This window comes from Callorhinus ursinus, unplaced genomic scaffold (genome assembly GCF_003265705.2).
Source record: "Callorhinus ursinus isolate GAN/ISIS: 27379988/994484 unplaced genomic scaffold, GSC_fseal_2.0 scaffold24, whole genome shotgun sequence".
In the NCBI taxonomy this organism is placed as follows: domain Eukaryota; kingdom Metazoa; phylum Chordata; class Mammalia; order Carnivora; family Otariidae; genus Callorhinus; species Callorhinus ursinus.
Window position 1 is genome coordinate 28,166,939 of NW_027397086.1, and position 23,803 is coordinate 28,190,741.

The window sequence follows — 23,803 nt, forward strand, 5'->3', positions numbered from 1 at the left end:
CCACCTGTTAAACATCTTCTGAAATGCCCTATGAAACAAACACTGTTGTTTTTCGTTTAGACATATGACATGAAAATCCATTTTCTTTTTACAGTGAAACATGGAGTTGTATGGAAATCTTCAGGAATAAAGAATGATTATAAAATATTCACTTCCAAACCTTATAGAGACTCTTCAAATGATGGTGTCTCATTTGAGAGTTTGATACATGTTCCAAGGCCTGAATTGTGGGCCTTTACAACAAGTAGGAAAAAGGATTGAAAATGCCTAAAAGCTCTGACACCTGCTTTTAAAAAAATGCTTGCAAAATATAATTATTGAAAAATACAGTTTGGAACTTTATCATGATTAAGGAAGCCTCTGAAAAATAAAGTTGCTTGGCAATTTTGAATTACTCTCCAAAAAAAAAAAATCTGTTTAATGGACTTTAAAATGATTTTGTATTTGGTTTAAAATGTATGCACCTCTACCTGGTTTGACAACTTAAGTACTGAGCCCCAGCCAGATAAAATCTGAAATGACAAGGGCAGTGCTTCTTAAATAAGAGCGAATTGGAACTGCCATCCCAAATCACTACCATCTCTCCCGGCAAGATTAGATATGTACCAACTCTCATCTAATGAGGGAGTCACCTCAAGCTTGGAAACAACCAGTTTGGATCACCCATCAAATACAGGGTAAAACCAGAAAAGGATCCCAGAACTCTGTTCTTTGGCCAGCCCAGATAGTTGGAGAATCTTATCCAGGTGATGTAGTCAACCCTTGGATACCTTTAAGAGAGCTCTAGTTTCTTCTCCGTCTCTTTAGGCCAGCTCAAAATAACCAAGCAGCTGCCCTCACTGACCTCTAAAGGTGAGTTACTGTTAGGCTTCATTCTTGCTCTTGCTTTATAGTTCTTCTTTGTCTCATTCAGGTTCCTGGCTTTGGGTCTGCCTCTGGTTTGCAAACTGGTATTTGAACTTGGTCTCTGTTGTTTTAGACCCTGGATTTCCCCAACGGATTCCAGTTTGGTTTATTCTGCTGGGTCTCTGTGCTCTGGGCTATGCTAGAGCTCGCCCTCCTGAAGCGAGCCTCCAGCATGGTACACTTGGCTGGCTGGCTATTCTGTGTCTGCAGGAGTGTGTGTGAGCGTATGGGGGCCAGGGATAGGGTATATACGCAATTTGGACAATCACTCACTAAAATGGGGGGGTGTGATCTAAATAGAAACAAGGGGAGCGGGGAAGTAATGCATTTGCTACTCCTGATTAACGATCCTGAGGTTTGACGTAAATTCTTAATTAGGTGTTTACTTTCCTGCCAAGAATTTTATGTCAGCTCTCAGATTTTGCTGCCACCTGCTGCTAAAATGTTCCAGGTAGTGATGACTAAATAGTTTGACAGACTCCAGAAAGTATAACCTAGATTCAAAGATAATGCAAATTAGGATACTAAATACTTAACGTAATAAATAAAAGATGTAACATTTAAAAAAAACAATAGAATAAGAAATGAATGTGGTATACCTGTTACAACAATGTTATAAGAAGTAATAATAGTAAAGTACTAAGTAGTTCTAAGATATCACCATCTCTTAGAAGTATGGTCCCCATTTGAGCTGTCATTCCCGAATATGACAGAATACACATTAACAACAAATAATTTCTCAGTTAATGCCCCCTGCCTCCCCAACCGAAAACAGTTTGCTACCTACTTCTTATAAGTTAAGATTGGCTAATTCTGTCCAAGGTTTATTTCTTTTTTAAAAAAAGTATTTTATTTTTAAGTAATCTCTACACCCAACGTGGGGCTTGACCTCACAACTCTGAGATCAAGAGTTGCATGCTCTACCGACTGAGCCATCCAAGTGCCCCATCCAAGGCTTATCTCTATTTCACAGAAAATATTTTTCCTTTTACGGCCTTCACCAGTCTGCTCTTTCTCCCTGTTCTTCATCCTGCCGCTAATTTCCACTTGTTCTCCAACCAAGATATGTTTCTATTGCTTCTGGCTTTTCCAAAATCATGTTTTGTCTGTATTCTTCCACTCATTATGTTGGAAGAGATTTTTCCTTCCATGTGGTAACACATCATGCAGCCACCCTTTCCTAATCTGAACTTTTCAAGAAATTCCGTCCTATTGGACTCCCATATGGAGCAATACCTTGCTCGTTTAGCATTAGAGTCCCAGGTGTAGAAGGATGTAAAAAGAACGCCCCCCAGCCTAGGCAAGAAGAGCAGTTCAGTAGTGCCATCCATATGTGGCAGATTTTATTTTCCAAAGATAACCAAAAGGATAATTCCCGTCCTGCCTCTTCTTTACAACATGACTTTGACACTCCTCCCATGGAGAAGTGGAATCTATGTTCTCTTCACTAGAAGCTGAGTGGGTTTTTGACTTCAGAAGAAGGGACACCATGGAACTTCTGAGATTAGATTATAGAAAGTGATTAAATCTCTGTCCAGCCCTTTGGGATACTCACTTTCAGAACTCAGCCACTCAGATGAGGAAGTGCAAGCTATCTCCTGCAGAGATACCACATGGGGAGGTCATGTGTACTTTTTCCAGCTGACAGCCCTAATGAGGTTGCAGCCGCGCCCAGCATCAACTGTGAAGATACCTCCAGATGATTCCAAACCCCTAGATGAGGCCCCAGATGTCAGAGAGCAGAAACAAGCCTCCCTGCAGATGCGGTGAGTATAGTATAATTGCTGTTTTCTGCCGCTAAATTTGTGTGTGAGGCGGCGTGGTGGGCGGGGGGAGGACGAAGTTGTTACACAGTGATGCTGATAGAAACAGTATCCTATTCAGTGTGTTATTCAGTGTGTTCCTCACAAACGGTGAGCAAGTCCCCCGAGATGAGGGTAGATCCCAGCCCTCCTCTGTCTCGTATGTTAAGTTGCTTGTCATCCTATGATGTCTCCCTTAACCAGCGCTGGAGCAGGCTTTATTTCTTCTGGTTTTCAGAGTCTTGTTTCTGGCGTCTCAGAAGCCTCCTCTTTAATTTCAGATGCAGTTTCTCTATTTCTTCCAGGAGATCTGGAACTTCATTGTAAATATTTCTGTCTCACTCATTTCTGACTCATTTCTCACATTGTCTATTCTTGGTTTCTCGTTCCATCATCTACCCCTGTAATCCACAGTTTCTTGGGTTGAGTAGCAATGGGAATTATACTTCTGAAGAGACTCCAACCAACTCTGAAGTGGCCTCACCTGCTGGTTCCTGCTAGGCAATGATATCATTGATGGCCTGATGTCAGCATTTCCTTGATTATTCTAAAATGTATTGTGTCATTATTATATGCCAAGCATTGTACTAAACCCTCTATACACGTCTTTCAATCATCTCGACAACTTTATAGAGTAACAACTATCATCCCTCCCATTTTATAATAAAATGAAGAACAGAGAAGTTAGGTAATTTGTTCAAGGCAACAGAGCCTATAAATGGGAGGGAAGATTCAGATGAAGTGGTCTAACTCCAGAGCCCATGCTCTTAACCACATGTCCCAGGTACAGGAGATTAAACAACTGGCATGCACCAAACTGAGCCCAACTCAAAAGACTATTCCAGGGTGAGGTGAAGATCTTGTTTACACATCCCCCCTGCTTTTCTCTTCCTCACAGCTTCCTCTTTCTGCCCATAAAGGCACAAATATCTCTACAAGAATAAACACCTGCTTCTAGGTAAGGAACATCCAGTTTAATTCTATACAGAGAAAATAAACATTTCTCCCAAAGAAGCAACAAAGTCTGTAGATGCATAATTTTGGCTGCTAAAAGCTAGCCAAGACAATTTATATTATACCACAGTCACTTGGCTTTTTGGCTAAAATATCTGCTTTCAGGTTACATCATGGATCTTCCCAAGAACAATAAGTGGAAACTTGTTTTATGTTTGAGTAACTAAAGGGCCAATTCAGGGCTTTATCCCCTGAAAAAAAGGATAATCTGCCTCAAAGTGTCTTCTTGCAGGGCAGAAAACTGCTTACAGCAATTTAGTAACAGTGTTTCGCATTGTTTTTTTTTTTTTTTTTTACCAATATAACAGGAGTTATAGCAGACTCCCTGGGAGCAGCCATAGCTCTGGCCCAAGACCTGCTACTGAGATTGCACTCAGCATTTTGACCTAGACCCACTATAGATCTGCCTCTTCCATGCATGGATGAGAAATGGATATTTTGCTGAGAATTCCGTGCATTAAGGGGAGAGGCTTTGTGTTGCAAAATCATATTTTAAACCTTAATAAAATCCCCTTCCAAGATCTCTGTTCTTTTCCCAATTTTCCATTGTGGACAGCAATTTTCTTTACTCTTCAAAATCTTCCCCGCCCCCTCCAGAATTGTTCTCCTAAATTCTTCAGCCTCTCATCCCAAACTGTTACCTCACCCCCATCTCACAGTTCCCTCTCCAAGTTGCATCCTTAGACTCATCTCAGCACTCAGAAAAGGAATCTCTTCTGTAGGAGAGGGAAGAATGTGGCGTACAACAAAATGTAATTTTTCTCAGTCACAAGTGATTTTTTTTACAAATATCTCTGCAACAAGGGCTTCTATACATCAATTTTTAAAGTGGTTTTAACATCCTTTTTTAAAATTATGAACTAAACCACACATGCAAAAGAATATACATGCTAAAGAGTAAAAAATAAGAACAATAATAAAACCCAGTGTCCTGGGTTATGCTGGGTCAACTTGATTAAGCTGGGAATCGTATCCCAGAATTCCCTTTACACTGTGACTCATGGGTAGAGTTGGCCTAAAGAGAAACTTGTGCAAATATGGAAGGTGGAAGCAGAGATGCAGCCATTATTCTCTGAAGGTCCTAGTAGTCGGATGTGGTAATAGACAGATGCATAGGTTCCCAGCGAGTTGTAGCATGCCCTTATTCTCCTCCACTCTGCCAAGAGCTCTTCTTTCTAACTGCTTGCCCGGCTATAGTTCCAGTGTGGTTTCTTTGCTGAACCAAAACAACATACACTCTGGTAGCTCTGGATTTGGCAAGTGCTTTTTTTCTCGATGCCCATTAGTAAAGACCACCAGAAGCAGTTGTCTGAGTCAGCAGATCCAAAGGTTCTTGAAGTGTCTTGACAGATAGAGATGCATTGTAGAGCATTTGGCAAGCCTTTGTGGGTGAATCATAGCACAGATCTTTAGAGATTTTGAAGCAAAGTTATGTCATCCTCCCCCAATTACTATTTTTTTGAGAAACAGCTTCTGGCATAGTTCCAGGCCCTACTAGAGACTAAGCACGCTAGCTATGGGACACCATGCATCCTGAGCTGCTCATCACAGAATAAGTGATGTCGGACCCAATAAGCTATAGTGTTGGGTGTGCACATTATCACTTCATCATCAGGTGGGAGTGATATGTAAGAGATGAGGCCCAAGCAGGTCCTGGAGACGTAAGAAATTTCATCAGTAAGTGGCCCAGATTTCTGAGAAACCCACTTTTGCTCCATTGTCTCTCCTCTCTCAATGTGCATCTATGGCCTCATGGGGGTGTTTTTTAGGATCAGTTGATTGAGGAAGGAAAATAAGGGGTTGGGTTTACAGACGTTTCTATCAAAAATGCTAGCAGAAGTTGAAGTTGTGTGTCTGCAGCACTACAGCCCCACTCAGATGTGGCCACGAAGGACAGTGTTGAAGAGAAATTCTCTCAGTGGGCAAAACAGTGTACCTGGTTGATTAATTTGCCTGGAAGGACAAAAATGACCAGAAGTATGGATCTGCATTAATTCATGAGCAAAGGCTATCAGTTTGGTTGTTTGGTTATGGACTTGGAAGGATGATGATGGAAGAGTCAGAGGCAATGAGTTTTGGAGAAGGGATATGAAGATAGACCTCTTTGAATGAACTCAGAATATGATATGTGTGTCCCAGATGAATGCTCACCAAAGGCCAATCTTACCAGAGAAGGATCTTAATAATCAAGTAGACAGGATGACCCTTCTTATGGATGTCAATAAGCATCTTTTCCCAGTCACTTCTGTCCTCGCTCAAGGCTCTCATAAATAAAGTGGCCATAGTTGCAGGGATTGAGGTCATCCAGCAACATGGACTTTCTCTCACCAGTATGGTTATTTCCATTCATGAGTCCCCAACTGCCAACAACAAAGACCAATGCCAACTGGAGATATGGCACTATTTCTCAGGTCACCTGGCATCAGGCTGATTACATTGGACCATTTCCACCATAGAAGAGAAATGCATTGTTCTTACTAGAATATTTATTTTGGATACGGATTTGCCATCCCTTCCTGCAGTGTTTCATCCAAAACCACTCATCTGTGGACTTACAGAATGCTTTATTCACCATAATGGTATCCCATCAGCCTTGGTTCTGACCAGGAAACTCATTTTACAGAGAATGAATGCAGAACTAGTCTTCCTATCACCTTGGAAGCAACTGAGCTGGTTGAATTATGTAATAGCTTTTTCAAGGCTCAGTTTAGTGCTGGGTGGGTGGCAAAACTTTCTCTTTGGGATAAATGAAGTAGACTTTTGTGTACCCTTTTATTAGGAGAAGGTTAACAAGTTTTCATTTGTATGACAATTTAATCATGTTACACAAAAGCATGGTCTTGTTGCTGTTTTTATTTGGAAATTAAATATGGTTAAAGAAGTGCATGTGGGGGCGCCTGGGTGGCTCAGATGGTTAAGCGTCTGCCTTCGGCTCAGGTCATGATCCCAGAGTCCTGGGATCGAGTCCCGCATCGGGCTCCCTGCTCCTTGGGAGCCTGCTTCTCCCTCTGCCTCTCTCTCGCTCTCTCTCTCTCTGTGTCTCTCATGAATAAATAAATAAAATCTTTAAAAAAAAAAAAAAAGAAGTGCGTGTGGATACCAAGTTGGTGGGACTGTGCTGGATTGTGATATGTCAACTTGGATAAACTGAGAACTGTATTTCCTAGAATTCCACTTTTAGTATGATTCTGAGTTAGACTTGGCTAAGAGAAGAACCTGTGTTAGGTTTCAAAGGCAGAAGTAAAGCAGTGACTGATACTCTCTGAGGGTTATTGGGGTCAGGTGTGGTGACGGACAGATACAGAGGTGCTTAGTGGGGCCATCTTTTTCTTTCCCATTGGCATTTAAACATGTCTTTGCCATCTTCACAAATCTCCGCTTTGACCTCATGTCCCCTTCCACACTAACCCCTCTTCTCTACTGCTGGCTATATCCATTTTTACCATTCTCCTCAACTCTCTGCTGCTGCTCTGGCACATCCTTCTCCCTAACACTGCTTTCACTGTTCTGCCTGTACTCATTCTTGCTGGATTTCTATTACTATTATATGTTGATGGTGCTCAAGAATATATCTATACAGATGTCTCCTCTGAGTTTCATATCTGCATACCCAGCAGTCTACTCAACACCACCACCTGGATGATAGACAGGGACCTGTAAGTCAGCATGTCCATAACTAAGCTTATCATATTTCCCCTCAAAACTATACCTCCTTCATATCTCAGTGAAGAGCACCATCATCCACTCAGGTGTCCAAGCCAGACACCTGGTTCGAAAGCTTCTCACTTTTCTCCCTCCGACGGCCACTCTCCTTGTTTGGGTTTCCTTTATCTTTTGCCTGGATTACTACAATAGTCATTCTTCTCGAAGTTGTGAGGATCTAATTAAACTACATAACTAGAATGTACCATCTACATGCTAGGGTTTATCTTCAGTGTAGATCCACATTAACCCTGAAAATGTGGGGTAATAAATCCAGTTATGAGAGGTTGCAGCCAATAATGAGCTAAGGTGGGTAAAAGGAAAACATGCTTACACAACAGCGGACATTTTCAGTGTGTTAGATGTGATGGAAATGTTGTTCATTCCATAAATAATTATTAACTTTTTACCATGGCCAGGAACTGTGGAGGAAACTGCTAGGAAACTGCAGGAGCAGTTTCCAAGGCATTGATTCATTGTATACTTTTCCTAGGTCCTGTGCTATGTGACTTGCAGGGAATACAAAGTCCCTATTCTTAAGGGACTCTCAACTTCTTCTAGTCACTACTGATGTCGAATGATATCTCAAATGGCCTCATCTACTGCTGAGCTCCTCCCATAGACAGTGTTGCAGTAAAGTTCCTTCCGGGGCCTATTATTTTTCAGAGAATAGATTAAGTCCAGAGGAAAAGAAAAAGTCAGTATAGAGACATATGTAGACTGTTGCCTAGATGCAAGGACTCCTTTCTGGTGACACATAGGGACCACCTCTTTGGGACCTGAATTAAATTGTGAGCAATCTCAGTAATGAATTCAGTCTTGTGTCAGCCCCTTCCCAGAACCTCTGGCTTAATTATGAGAAGAAAACCTATTTATTCAGGGACATCACCACTTTGGGATAAATTCCTGGAAGTCATCAGAAAAGCAAAGGGAAGATCTTTCTCAGAGTCTCTTCTCTGGATTTCTCAGAAAGAAATGTTTCATGTTTGGCCTGTCAAGTGCTTTTAATTTCAGTCCATGGATTTGCCCCCTATTTAATTGTCTTTGAATTTAAGTCTCCCTGTCCATCTAGGGGCCCGGGTCTTCCAAGGAAGAGTAAGTCAGCCTTTCTCATGTCTTCCTCAGGTATCATCTTTCCCTGAGTATGCTCTTCATATATTAGCTACAAAATAATAAAAATAATAATACACTTATAGTATTCTACATTTTACAAAACTCTTAATGGCTTTTAGTTCACTAAATCCTAAAGTAGCAACCCAGAGAGGCAGAGCTCTGAGGGACCTGAGACTAAGAGAAAAGTCACTTGTCGAAGACCATGCAGCTGTTGGACCGCACACCTCACAAGAAACCCAGATATTCTAACTCATATCCTCTTTCCACTGCTGCTCCCTACATCCATCCAGTGGCCGAAGTCATTTCTAGCTCTGCTCCATTTCAAAATTATTCTGAAGTTTTAATAAAACTGCAAGCAAATAAAACCAAGTAGCACTGAGGTCCCTCCTGGTAGACTAGCTTTGCTGTGGGGATGGGTCCAGCCCCCCTCCACCCTAAGCCAGGGCCCTAGGGGCCTACCAAGAGCAAGGAAATGCAGGAGAAAGTCACCTGAGGTGGAGTCCTCAACCTTGACTCCACGTAGAAAACACCTGGGGAGCTTTAGAAAATACTGAAACCTGGGTTTTAGCCCCAGAGACTTTTATTTAATTGGTCTTGGGGGCAGCCTGGCAACTGAGATGTTTAAAAACTCCCCAGGTGATACTAATATGCAGCCAAGATTGAGAACTATTGCCTGAGGGCTTCCTCAGATTTACTTATTCCTTGTAGGACTGGTGGACGCATTCTCTCTTTCCTAAATGCTTATTATGCCAATCATATATAGTCATCGGAAAAAATCTAGAAACTACTGACTAATCTTTGGATTAGTATCATAATTATTTCACAGAGAAATAAATACTGTTAACAATTTGGTGTGTATCTCCAGACTTTTTTCTATGTGGAGACACGTAAATAAGCCTTATTCTTTTTAAAAAAATCAAAATGACATACATACATACTGCTGTGTTCATCATTTTTTTATATCAATAAATTCAAATCTATACCATTTCCATAGGATTTATAGCATTCCATTGTTTGGTGGTACCTCATTCAGTCTTTAAGAACAAGTAGAAGTTTTCTTTTTATCTCCATATCCCTTTCCTTTCTGACAAGGTGACACTTGAAATCCTAGACTATCATAAGAATGATCAAATTTTCCTGTTTCTTTTGGCTTCCAAGCCAACTCCAATTTATCTGAAGAATTACAATTGATCAAATATGCCAACATGGCAAAGTTTTTTGGAGGGAAAGTTGGAAACAATTATTAACACTTAAGCCCCAATATTCTTTTTTTTTTTTTTTAAGATTTTATTGATTTATTTGAGAGAGAGAGGCACAGCGAGAACGGGAACACAAGCAGGGGAAGTGGAAGAGGGAGAAGCAGGCTTCCCGCGGAGCAGGGAGCCCCATGCAGGGCTCGATCCCACGACCCTGGAATCAGGACCTGAGCCAAAGGCAGACGCTTAACGACTGAGCCACTCAGGCACGCCAAGCTCCAATAATCTTCAAGAAACTCTGCGCTCTACAACCCCCAAAGTTCTGCCATGTCTTCAGTTGTTTGGGGTCTTTTCTCATATTGTGAAAGCCTACCTGACTACCTGGGTAAGCTCAATGAGGAGCCCATGATATAATGCTAAAAATAATTACAACTAGCATTTGCATAGCACTTTAAAGTGGCTGATTCTAACACCAAAATAGGAACTAATTACCATTTGTTGAATATCCTTATTGAGAGTCAATGAGCCAGGCACTGAACTAGACACTTAATATAGTCTTCTATTTGGTATTTCTTGTGAGGTCTGTATAGTGGCATCACTATCTCCATTTTATAGATGAAATATCTAAGTCTCAATGGATTGCCTGAGTTCACATTTTCAAACTTCACTGTGTCTGAGATATCACTTCACTCCAGTCAGAATGGCTAAAAATAACAACACAGGAAACAACAGGTATTGGTAAGGATGTGGAGAAAGGGGAACTCTTCTGCCCTGTTGGTGGGAATGCAAACTGGTGCAGCCACTGTGGAAACAGTATGGAGGTTCCTCAAAAAGTTAAAAATAGAGCTACCCTATGACCCAGCAATTGCATGACCAGGTATTTACCCAAAGGACACAAAAATACTGATTCAAAGGGATACATGCACCCCAGTGTTTATAGCAACTTTATCAACAACAGCCAAATTATGGAAGCAGCCCAAGTGCCCATCGACTGGTGAATGGATAAAGATGTGTATATGTAAGAAATAAAAATCATCTTCTTATGGTTTTACTTAGCATTATGTCTCAGAGCCTAGCTCAGTGCCTTGCACTGTGCCTAGCGGAGAACAGGCACTCAGGACATAGCTGACGGATGAAGGAATACTAAAATCACATGCTGTATCATTATTTCTTTTTATTTATTTCTTTTTTATTATTTTCAGTTAGTCAACATATAGTACATCATTAGTTTTTGATGTAGTGTTCATACTGCCTCTGATTAATCAGAAATTCTCTCCCCAGAGAAGATTTTCTTTCTTTTTATTTTTCTTTCAAGTTTTTATTTAAATTCCAGTTAGGTAACATACAGTATAATATTAGTTGCTGGTGTAGGATTTAGTGATTCATCACTTATATACAACACCCAGTGCTCATCACAAGTGCCCTCCTTAATACCCATCACCCATTTAACCTATCTCTCGCACCCTCCTCCCCTTCAGCAACCCTCAGTTTGCTCCCTACAGTTAAGAGTCTGCTTTATGATTTGCCTCTTACCCCCTGCCCCCCCGCTGCTATATTCAACACTTTGTTTCTTACATTCCATATATGAGTGAAATCATATGCTATTTGTCTTTCTCTGACTGACTTATTTTGCTTAGCTCCAACCACATCGTTGCAAATGGCAAGATTTCATTCTTTTTTATGGTTGAGTAATATTCTATTGTATATATACTACATCTTCTTTATCCATTCATCAGTCAATGGACATTTGGGCTCTTTCCATAATTGGGCTATTGTAAATAATGCTGCTATAAGCATTGGGGTGCATGTATCCGTTCAAATCAGTATTTTTGTATCCTTTGGGTAAACAGAGGAGATTTTCATCCTGGGCTTTCATTCTCTAGCAATGATTCCTCATATAGTAGTGATTTGGTGGGTCATGGAAATGTGCCTGCATTCTTTTCATTCTCTAGGGCAGTTGTTCTCAAAATGTGGTCCCTAGACCAACAGCATTGGTGTCACCCATGAGCTTGTTAGAAATGCAAACTCACAGATCCACACTCCAGACTGCTGAATCAGAATTTCTGGGCACGAGTCTCAGGAAACCGTGTTTTAGTAAGCTTTCCAGATGATTTCAATGAACGCTGAAGATGAACGTTAAATTTTGAGAACTTCAGAGAATAAATGAATCCCTTCTTGTTCTGAGACTTATAATAATAGTTTAGCTTGGATGATTGCATGGAGGGAGGAGCCATTTATAGAGATTGGGAAGACAGGAGTGGCAAGTTTGGGTGGAAATCATGAATTTGGGTTTGTTAAATTTGAAATACCTATGGGATGTCCAAGTGAAGATATCTGTAGGCATCTGGAGCCTCTAGGTCTGCAGCTCATGGGGAAGGACTGAGTTAGACATACAGATTTGGGAAGTAGACATATAGATTTGGGGGTATTCATACATCAAGGTAGTTGAGGTATGAATAGTACTGCTCAAGATAGTGGGAGGCATTAGAGAAGAGGGGGGGCATTCTAAGGAATAGCATTATTTAAGGAGAGTAGGGGAGAGGTGCTCAGACAAAGAAGAATCTGAGGACATTTCTTCCTTGTGAGTGACTTGCATTGGACCATTTGTCTCATCTCCCCCTCTGAATTACAAGCTCTTTAAAAGCAAGGACCGTGTAAACTTTAATAGGTCCCTCAAGTAAAAGTACATTGCTGCACAGCCCGTGAATAATTAGTAAATTCCTACCAGGATTCCACTTTGCCGTAATCCAATGTGATCAGAGTCACCAGCAAGATGTTTCCCCCAAAAACACTTATATAATTTCCCAATGGACAGTATGGCAGATTAAAAATAAGTGAATAAATAAAGGGCATAATGTGTAATCCACTGATATCCATGCTAATCACATTAATCAGAGTGAATTAATTATACCTGAAAACAGATGCAAAGTTAAATTCCTTAGAAAATCAATTCATTAAACTCATATTGGAATGCACAGTCAACAACCCCCATGTTTAGAAACTATTCAGCATGATTTGTGGCAACTTCTGATTTACTAACAAAACTGCTTAAAACATTTTTAAAGGCAATTACAATTACTGTCTGGTATTTGATGGAAAGAAATCTAGTCAGCATTGTCCCTCGTGTGTCAACTGTCACAATTTTCTAAAAATTTTGGGGCAAAAAATAGGCAGGCTCTACTATTTGCTAGCCTCGATTAGGGTTAATTCAATGTGTATCTGCAAATAATAGTGTTTAATGTAATCTCTCTAATTACAGATAAAACGCATTTTCAGTCATGCTCATCACTGACAGTATTTTGGGATAAGTTAAACTGACAGCTGCTTTCTAAAGGAAAGGAAAAAACAAACCTTCCCTAGGATTGTGTTGATTTTCTCTCTGTCTTTTTTTTTTTTTTTTTTTTTTTTAACACTTAAGTTCAGAAAACTATGAAACTAGACCTTTGGCTCTAGATACCAACTTTGAAATGACATACGGAATTTGGGAATTTGATATGTTTTCCATCTCTCACCCCCATCAAGGTATATCTACACTGAATTCACTCAAGAAGCATTTTCTAAGGGTTTCAGGGAAGCAGACATTGTGCTAGGCACTAAGGAGATCAAGAAGGAATGGTTCTACCAAAGCTGTCTCCACAACTGGCTCCATTAGCCAAATCAAGCTTCCTACTATACTAGACATGATAGTCACAGTGCCACCATATTTACAGCCCCTTCAGAGTGAGACTATTCAAGTCACAGTATTTTTTTTTAAGATTTATGTATTTATTTTAGAGAGAGAGTGCATGAAAATGCAGGTGGGGGAGGGGCAGAGGGAGAGGGAGAGAGAGAATCTCCAGCAAACTCCCTACTGAGTGAGGAGCCCATCTCGGGGCTCTATCCCATGACCTGAGATCAGGACCTGAGCTGAAACCCAGGGTCAGATGCTAACAGACTGAGCACCCAGGCGCCCCAAGTCACAATATTTTCTGAAGGGTCAATGCATGTTCTTCTTCAACCATAGCTGATTGGACCAGAGAAGTCTCAAGGGCACCCAATCCACAGATTGTTCAGGGACTTACAGTTGGCTTAGAAAGAAAAGTTGAGCTAAACTTATTAGATTTTCTCTTTCAGGAATAGGAATTGGAAAATGCTGAATAAGGTGGTCGGTGGCAAAAGTAAAATTAGAAGGTGATGAGAGAGAAACCCTAAGAAAAAAGAATGAAGACTACGAGGGGGCAGGCAGCATTACATCTACAAGGTTATGAAGTATTAGAAACAGAGGACCTAGTTCAAAGCTGAATGAATCAAGGAATTAATAAATAAACAAATTGTGACCTAAGATATCTTTGGCTTACTTGATAGTCTCAAAACATGAATGACTCATACTGAGTCACTATCTTTAATACTCTTGACTTTTTTTTTTTTTTTAACCTATGCTGCAGATGGACTGTTTCTTGCATCTTATATGTCTTAGGTGGGATATAGTTCAGCTTCGGGTAATGAAAAAACTCTTAACAGTGGTTTTAACAAGGAATTTATTTCTCTTTTATGCAAAGTTTAGATACAAGCAACCCAGGGCTGTGAGGGTATCTCATCTCAAAAAAACAAAACAGGGGTGCCTGGATGGTTCAGTCAGTTTAGCGGCTGCCTTCGGCTCGGGTCATGATCCCAGGGTCCTGGGATTGAGCCCCACATCGGGCTCCCTGCTCGGTGGAGAGCCTGCTTCTCCCTCTCCCTCTGCCTGCCTCTCTGCCTACTTGTGCTCTCTCTCTATCTCTCTGTCAAATAAATAAATAAAATCTTTAAAAAAAACAAAACAAGGGCGCCTGGGTGGCTCAGATGATGGTTAAGCGTCTCCCTTCGGCTCAGGTCATGATCCCAGGGTCCTGGGATCGAGTCCCGCATCAGGCTCCCTACTCCTTGGGAGCCTGCTTCTCCCTCTGCCTCTCTCTCTCTCTCTCTGTCTGTCTCTCATGAATAAATAAATAAAATCTTAAAACAAAACAACAAAAAACAAACAAAAACCCCCCCAAAACCAAAAAGACAAACAAAGAAAACCAAAACCCTCTGAGACCCTTATTCCTTCCAACTTACTTTTCTCCAATCCCTAGGAGGTACCCTTATCTTCATAGTCTAAGGTAGCATCCATGTTCCAGATGGAAGGTGGAGAGAGGAATAAACAAGGGGCTAAGTCACCAGCTATTGCTTAAGATAGGTTTCTAGAACCTGGGAAAGTTCAGTATGTGATTTTGGGGTGGAAAGTAAGGAAAACACCGGAAATAGGGATGACACCAGAAGTACAGCAAGACAGTCCATTAGCAGAGCTAAACGAACAGACGTGAGACCCCAAAGCTAGATCTAGTGTAAAATTGGCAGAATTTGCAGGTATCTGGAGGAAGTCTTTGGATTTTTCTCTTTGTGGATTATCGAGTTTGAAACAATCTCTTCTAGATCCTAAGTAGAAGAGGCCCCAACTAGCATGTGGGTTACAATGCATATCAGTTCTATTCCAAGACCAGCAGTATGTATAAGCCATCCTAAAATATCACCTATCATGATACTACTCTTGATTCTTCTCCAACTTGAAATGTCCACCCATAGAGCCACTTTCTGGGGCCAGACAATAATAATGTTGTCTCTAGAAGGCTACTGTCAAATACCATCTGGAAGGAGAGAGTGACACATAGGAGATAGTAACCAGATGACACTTTGACTTACATGCATTGACTTACATCCACTTACATGGGCCAAGCCCATGCCTTGGTGCAAGGAAGTCTGAGAAATGCATTTATCCTGAGCAACCATGTGCCCGGTCAGATATTCTATTTCTCTGTAGAAAGGTTTGGCAGCTTCTTACAAGCTTAAACCTACCCGGTAATTCCACTCCGAGGTTTTTACTCTAGAGAAATAAAACATGTTGACACACAGACCTGTCGATAAATGCTGATGGCAATTCTATTCATAATTGTACAAAGCACAACAAGATGCCATTTTGTAACCACTGGATTAGCTAAAACAAAAAATTCTGATGAAATCCAAGTGTGGGGGAAGATCTAGAACAGTAGGAGTTTTCATACATTGTTGTTGAGAGTGTAAACTGGTACAAATCCTTTTGAAGCCAACTGGTGTATCTAGTAAAGCAGAAGATTTGTATACCCCATAGCCTTGCAGCTCTACTTCTTGGTAAGCTCAAGGCAGTGATTCAAACTCTCATATACATCACGATCATGTGGAGGGCTTGTTAGAACACAGAGTGTTGGGCCCCACACCTAGAATTTCTGATTCAGTACATTTGGGGTGGGGCCTGAACATTTGCATTTCATTTTTTAAAAAGATTTCATTTATTTATTTGAGAGAGAGCAAGAGCGAAAGAGATCACAGAGGGAGAGGAAGAAGCAGACTCCCCACCGAGCAGGGAGCCTGACTCGGGGCTCCATACCAGGATCCTGGGATCATGACCTGAGCTAAAGGCAGATGCTTACCCGACTGAGCCACACAGGTGCCCCTGAAAATTTGCATTTCTAGCAAGTTCTCAGGTGATGGGACCTGGAACCATAGCATCAGCATCACCTGGGAACTTGTTAGAAATGCCACTTACCATGTTGAAAAACGAAAACAAAAACAACAAAATGATAAAACAAAGAGGCAATAGAATAAAATAAAAACAGTGACCTTAAAAAATCATTTTTCTCATTATTTTTTTGTTTTAAATCACTTCCATATTTGTGTATATGTTTTACTTTGTTCTTTTTAATCAGTTTATTTTCCAATTTTATATTATTTTAATTTCCCATGGAATCTTGGCAATGTAAAAAGCAAAAGTACAAATGTAAAGGATGGACCCTTTATTTTTTTATTTTTTATTTTTTTAAAAGAATTTATTTATTTGAGAGAGAGAGAATGAGAGACAGAGAGCACGAGAGGGAAGAGGGTCAGAGGGAGAAGCAGACTCCCTGCTGGGACTCGATCCCGGGACTCCAGGATCATGACCTGAGCCGAAGGCAGTCACTTAACCAACTGAGCCACCCGGGCGCCAGGACCCTTTATTTTTTAAAATAAAAAAACCCCTAAGTATGTATAAATGGACAACGAAACACATGCAAGCAGCTTTGTTAGGTAGTATACTTACATGTGTGTTTTGCTATATATTGAAAAACATCTTTGTGTGATTCTGAACAATTTATTAGAAACTGGCGGGAAAAAATGAGCAAGGGTGAGATGCTGAGGGAGGAGAAATGAGGATTTTAGGAATCAGAGGTGGAAAGTGTGTTAGGAGACACATAGATTCAATGGGCAAATGCAGGCCAGGCTGCTAGGAAGAGAACAAGCCTGAGATGCTTAAGGACAGCCTGGTTCTCTGCAATGCTCTAGCATCTCTCCGCAGGGACAACAAAAATAGATTCTGGGTGTGATGAGGCTGGTCTTTGGGTGTGGTAAGGGGTTAGTGAATGTGGCTGGAAAGGGACAGAGAGGTGGTTGTAGAGTCCAGAGGAAGATGGCTATTGACTATAGAGCCTGAGTGGAAGTTTTAAATCACCTGGAAATTGGGAGGTTGGCTGGAAGCAGGAAAGAGTTGGGAGGGTTCAAACGATTGAAGTCTGCTCTGAGGGTAAAGAGCATTTGTGTTGAGAGGGGGAAATCATCAGAAATGATCTCAGAAGTGGAGCAGGTTTTCATTATTCTAAGACTCTTTGGGTATAAGGCAGTTGAGGGACAAAGTTAGAGACCTAGAGACAAAATGGTGGGGGCCTTGAGTCAAAGAGTCTGAGGGATGAGGAGGACAGGGGATAAGTCTGACAGGAAGGGAAATGAGGTTGAGTTGTGTATAGGATTGTTATTCTGGTGCCTGTGCAGAATTCCTCAGCACTTGCTGATAAGCAGGTAACTGAGGGTAAATGATCTCTGTGCTCCAGAGAGGAGCAGGTGTCTAAAGACTAAGCCTCTGGAAGGCAGCCAGGAGCCGAAGAGACATACTGACGTGTGTTCAAATCTAATAGGAACTTGGTACTTAACCCTTCCCAGCGTCTTTCCCCATTTTCAGACGTGGATGACGACACCATCTCAGAAGTATTAAGTATTAAATGAGATCATGTATGAAAGTATTTACCAGAGTGTCTGACACACACAATAGATGCCTAATAAATATTAGGTATTTCTTCTCTTCCCATCAAATCAAATGCCCTTTAGAAGCCCAGCATGAGGGATGGCCAGCATCACAGCAGATGATCGGAGAAGGGGCCAGTGACCCTTGGGCTCATTGATGGAACCATGAGATGGGCAGAGACAAAAAAAAAATAAAAGAGGAATGACACTCTCCTTGCAATGCTAGCAAAACAGAACACACAAACAAAAAATATTGTCTGTTAGTGTCACAGTGTCATTCAGAGATAGCCCTGAGGAAGAATTTTCTGAAGTATTGAAGAATTTTGTTCATGGTGAAGGGTGTCAGATAACAGAAGGTGCAAAAACCCTCTTTGAAATTTGATGGGATCTTCAACTCCTTGGGCAAAGTATGGAATTTTTCAAAAAGTATTTGGACAAGATGATGGACCATTTAATGCTCTTAGATTTTAGTTCTTTCCATTTTTAGCCTTGTCTTAGAACAAAGGTTTACAAACAGCTTGCTCATGGAATAACCTCAGGTTCCTTCTGAGAGAGAAATGGGGAAGGCCTGATATCAGTGCTTGAGGCAAAAAATCACTTATAATCAAGATTATCCTTGAAAAGCACTGATATCATCCTTAAGCTCAAACATCAACAGTTAGCCAAGAGAATTGAAAGCAGGGTCCTGCAGAGATATTTGTACACCCAGGTTTATAGCAGCATTACTCACAATTGCCAAAAGGTGGAAGCAACTGGTGTCCACTGAGCAAAGTGTAGTATAGACGTACAATGGTATATTATTTAGCCTTAGAAAGGACACATACTACAATATGAATATTGAGGCCATTAGGCTAAATGAAATAAGCCAGACACAAATGGACAAATACTGTAAGATTTCACTTATATGAGGTTCCTATAGTAGTCAAATTCATAAAGACAGAGAATGGTGGTTACCAGAGCTGCAGGAGGAGTGGATGGGGAGTTATTTTTTAATGGCTACAGAGTTTCAGTTGTGTAGGATGAAAAGAGCTCTGGCCATTGGTTAAACAACAGTGGGGATGTACTTAACAACACTCAATTTGTGCATTAAATTTAAAAAAAAGTCAACAATTAGCTTCCTTTGTAGTCTTAAATTTCAACTACAGGCATCTGCCCCGTATTTAGTCCTGAACTTCCCACCTCCCTCCTCGTTCAAACCAGACTTTTGCCTTTGGAGTCCCCTTTGGCTAAGCACCTATATTTAAATCCATATGCAAGATGGAGTTCCACCATGTCTCTCGTTCTTTTCTTACTAATCACACTGTATAGTTGAGGAGATGAAGGCACTGCTGAGAAGCAAGAAGTGTTTGGCCCCTAGACTGAATACAGCACTTAGATGTCACAGAAAATTCTTTGTGTATGAACTGATGAACTATAGAGCTCCACATTTATTTTTTTGAGCCGTCAATGCACACACAAAAAACATTTGCCCTAATCTAGAATATATGATGTTTGGGGTAGAGTTGAATGAAAGTTGCATTTGCATTGCCCACAGAGAGGGGTTTCTAGGCAATATAGAGTAGTGGTGTCAGCAAAAAGGCGGAGAGTACTGATCAATCTTGGAGAATTCTAATCTTGATTCTTGTAAATTCTGGTTCATAAACAATTGATATCCCATCATCTTGATATAGAAAAAATCCTTTATACCCTTAAAGAATATTTTTAGGCAAGAAATTATTAGCTCTATTAAATATTATATATATATTTGAAAGAAAGTAGCTTCAAACACTGTACATGTTTGTATCTCCTCAAAGCATACGGCAGTGCTTTGTCCACAGGAAGTAGTCAATACATGGTTATTGAATTTAGAATGTCCTTCTTCCCAATCAGTAAGGTTTAATATATTTCCAATTCAGAATGCCTATTAATTTTTCAGTATTAGTAAGCCTTTAAAAAATCCATTTGGGGATGTGTTTAAGAGTTCACAGCAAATACTACATGATGAAAAGAATACTGTTAAATGAAGCATGCTTATTCAACACACCAGTAGCCATTGATAAAATGTAATTTAATTTAATCATTTAAATTTACATTGTTAATGTACAAGAGCATTTCTTTCAAACCACAGGTTAACACACACTAAAGAGCAATGCTGTTAGAAGAGCAGAGAAACTTTGGAAAACTCTGCTGTCTGAAATGAAAGCAAGGCACTCTCCATTAACAGCTGGTGGATTCCTGATTTCTGCCCACAGAAGGCATGTTCACACTGAGAGAGCTCTCCCACAGGGGAAGAATCACCTGCTTTAATTCTTGCTGTCCTCTTCTGAGCTAGTTTGGTCATCCACTCTGTATAAACTTGTGTGTCAACATTAAGACAAAAGAAGAGAGTTGAATTGATGGATTACGTGGGAGGCTCTCATAGTTCTTACAACTATGGAAGACAGAAGAACACTGGCTATAACCTTTATTTTCAACACTAGTGTTTGGACCTATAACTAAAAACCTTCATTCCTTCCGACGAATCACGGCTAAAAAGTCTTTTCCTTAAATCTGATGGGTGTAAAAATAAAAAGTAACAGCATTTCTCCAGGCCTCTGGTTTTTCTGTTTGTTTTGTTTTTCTTTTACGGACATGACAGAAAATAAGGATTAACTTTCCAATACTAACGGTGCCCAAAAGGGTTATGTATGCACAGTATTTCTAATTTATTCAAATTCAATTTGAATTTGGTCTGAAGCTACCATGTATGAAATGTTAGCTTTCCTGATATTTAATAATGTTTATTATGTTTGCATATATGCTCAAAAAATTAATGCAAAAGTACTACTTTACTCATGGTTATCAGGTAAAATGTAAATATTAGTGGTTATTTTTAAAAGCCTGTTTTCCTATAGATGCAATAAGTTGAGTAAAAACAGTATGGAAAGGAGAATTAGGTCCTAGTCTTGATTCTGGTACTAGCCTGTTGGACCTTGGGCAATTTTTACTTTCGCTGGGCCCCAGTTTTCTGCTCTATGAGTTTCGAAGGGGTGGGGCACCAGTTGACAAGTATAATGTTCCAAGAGCCTAACGCTGCAGACCCTATCACCTGGATATAAAAATAATATTTCATAAAAGCTCATACAAACATAATACATGATCAAATATCAGAATGAATCTTGGGGGAAAAATGTATATGCTTTGCTACTGGGTTATCCTTTGCAGCAATTAGGCAATTCATTTGGCATTTGTTTGATTGTATAATTTAATGACAATATAAACAGTATAGTTTTGTTATTTTTTCTTTAAAAAGACTAAAGCAAAAATGATTTAAAGCTAACAAAAACTACTGTGACATCAGTTTGACATTCAAAGTTTGTTTCTTAGCAAAATGGCCAAAGATATTTTGACTTGATACAGAGTATATAATATAAAGACTTTTAGACCTAAAAATCTTCAAACATTATTCGAATTTAGCAAAACATAAGCAAAATTTTAATATCAAAGTGCTAAACAGTACTGCCTTAAAAGTCACTGCAAATGAATCATAAAATAACTGCATGGGAAGTAACATTTATTGTACAAATGGTTAATAAAAAGACACATTATAAATATATATATGTAACCTGCTATATTTATATATATATTTGTTTATTTAATTTCTAATTGGTGTATCCAAGTCACTGTGAACACCCCATTTAAGTACTCTGTAACTCAGCTTCCAGGAGCTGGTGGTCTTGCAATAAATACAGGCAAAGCTGTTACAATATAACGTGCATACAAATGTTTATACAAATAAGGACACTATGCAACAAATTATCTCATAGTAATATGGCATCGACAGTATAAACATACAAAAGGGAGTACGAACACGGAATGTTGAAACGCAACCCACTAATCCGGTCTAGTAGTCACATTCATACTATTATTTTTTAAATAAGACTCGCTTGCTCTCCAAAATTGTCTTTGTAACCAGTAACAAAAATTAAATTATATATATTTTAAAAATCGTATTACCTCTGGTGTTTACCCTGTATGATCAGTTCCTATTTATTTGTATGTTCTTATTTAGGGATCAAACACGTGAGACTCACTGAATGCTCCCGGGGCTTCCGAATGAATGTGCCAGTCAGTTGCTATTAACTGAAGCAAGTTTAGGGAACTCGGTCTGGGTTGATAGAACACAACCGAAACAGCTGTATGCAATCCATTTTATGATCTGAGCCCCCTTCGGGACAGCTGGAAAGTCAGGGCAGAGATCTGGATCCATTAAGAATGACCTAAAATCTTAGATGGACCATACCTCAGAGGGGTTCTACAGGGCAGGTGGACAAAGCCTCTGCTAGGAAAATTAACATGTGTCATTTGCCAAAATGACTGCCTCTCTTTTATTTCCATATAAAATAAAGGAGAGTTAATAAACAAGACTTAGTAAGACAGCACTTTAAAAATTGCACTTGTATATGGAAGCGAACAACCATTATCATTTTGCTATGTCTGATTTATAGGTAATCCCCATCTTTCACCATTTGTTAAAATAAAATAAAGGAAGAGAGAAATTAAGAAGAGAGAATTTCTGCCTTGTTTGCACCACATACATACCCTCGATACAGGAAGTGTATTCTAAAGATCAACCTTAAGACACATCCTACCCTGGCAAACAACCCTTGGCTGTTCTTGTTTTTAAATACAAAGACACTATAATTGTATTCCCCAGAAAGAGTTTTAAAACAGTTATATTATCCTTTTTTTTTTTTTCCTGCTGGGATAGCATCGTCCAAAAGTGCTTTGTTAGCAATTTCTTAGAAAACCCTCATGAACTATACCCTCCCCTCCCACACCAACCCCAAAGCCTAAATATAAAACACAACCCCAACACAATACTCTGCAAGTTTTCTGGCTTTAGGTTGTAAGGAAAAGTGCCAGAAAGAAAAAAAAAAAAAAGTCTTTTCTACAGGAGCTGCTTTTTCTCTTAAGGAAGGACAGAAAATGGTAGGTGTCCAGACCCATTCCTCTGCTGCTTAGCAAGTAGGTGCTGGCCACTGAGGTGGCTCCCTGCTCCGGCTGCTCCCGTTCAGAAAGGCAGGGTGTCCAGGAAGAGCTTGTCGATGATGGAAGGTGGAGACACCAAGTCTTCCAGCTTCAGGTAGAAGATGCGCTGGAGGCCCAGGGTGCAGATCTTGCGCAGTTCTACCAGCGCACCCAGGACTTTGGGCTCACTGGGCTCCAAAGCCTGTCCCTTACTCTGGTGGTCTTTCAAGCTGCTTGTGATCTTGTTGCATAGCTCCTCCACTCTCTTTGGTTCTTTTAACCCATGTCGTTCTGCAGAGGGATAGAAAAGGGCAAGTTCAGGAAGTGGTTACATCTTAAGAGACTTTGTTTTTTTCTGTTCTTGCTTTTGTCTCTCTCTTTTTTTTAAAGTAGGCTCCATGCCTAACATGGGGCTTGAACTCATGACCCTGAGATCAAGAGTTGGATGCTCTACCGACTGAGCCAACCAGGCGCCCCCATCATTTTTTTTTTTTTTTAGATTTTATTTATTTGAGAGAGAGAGGGAGGGAGGGAGAATGAGTGGGGGTGGGGAGGGGCAGAGAGAGAGAGAGAGAGAAAGACAGAAGCAGACTCCCCGCTGAGCAGGGAGCTGTATGTGGGCCTCGATCCCAGGACCCTGAAATCACGACCTGAGCCGAAGGCAGATACTCAGCGGACCGAGCCAGCCAGGTGCCCCTGGACACCCCCATCTTAAGAGACTTTGCATCCTGAATTGAGGCCTGTGTCTTCTTCCACCAGTTGGGATAGCATTTTACAATCCAAGCGCCTCCCTCTTAGAGGTAACTCATGGCCTTTGGTATCAAACAGCACCAGAGTTTGAATCCCAGTCCTGCCATTTCCTCGCTGTGTGCCCCTGAGTTAGCCTCTTAATGTCTGGGCCCCAGTTTCCTTATAAGATGAAGGTAATGATCATCCCTAATTTAGGGTTTCTAGAAGGACCAACTTAGGTGAAGCACACCGTTCCTGGCCCACAGT

General features: G+C 40.4%; 1 protein-coding gene and 1 long non-coding RNA gene across 7 annotated transcripts in view; one reads left to right on the plus strand and one right to left on the minus strand.

The window, feature by feature from the left end:
• The window catches only part of LOC112836704 (uncharacterized), a 37,769-nt gene extending 17,381 nt beyond the window's left edge, over nt 1–20,388 (plus strand). For both annotated transcript variants that reach the window (XR_003211546.2, XR_012373540.1), the window contains exons 3-4: nt 2,548–2,672; nt 19,926–20,388. This is a non-coding gene — a long non-coding RNA (uncharacterized lncRNA). The remainder of the gene's footprint in view (nt 1–2,547; nt 2,673–19,925) is intronic.
• NR4A3 (nuclear receptor subfamily 4 group A member 3) overlaps nt 19,855–23,803 on the minus strand; it is a 38,523-nt gene continuing 34,574 nt past the window's right edge. For all 5 annotated transcript variants that reach the window (XM_073876662.1, XM_073876664.1, XM_073876663.1 and 2 more), the window contains one exon: nt 19,855–23,098. In XM_073876662.1, coding sequence (XP_073732763.1) covers nt 22,851–23,098 — 248 coding nt within the window. In that variant the 3' untranslated portion in view covers nt 19,855–22,850. The remainder of the gene's footprint in view (nt 23,099–23,803) is intronic.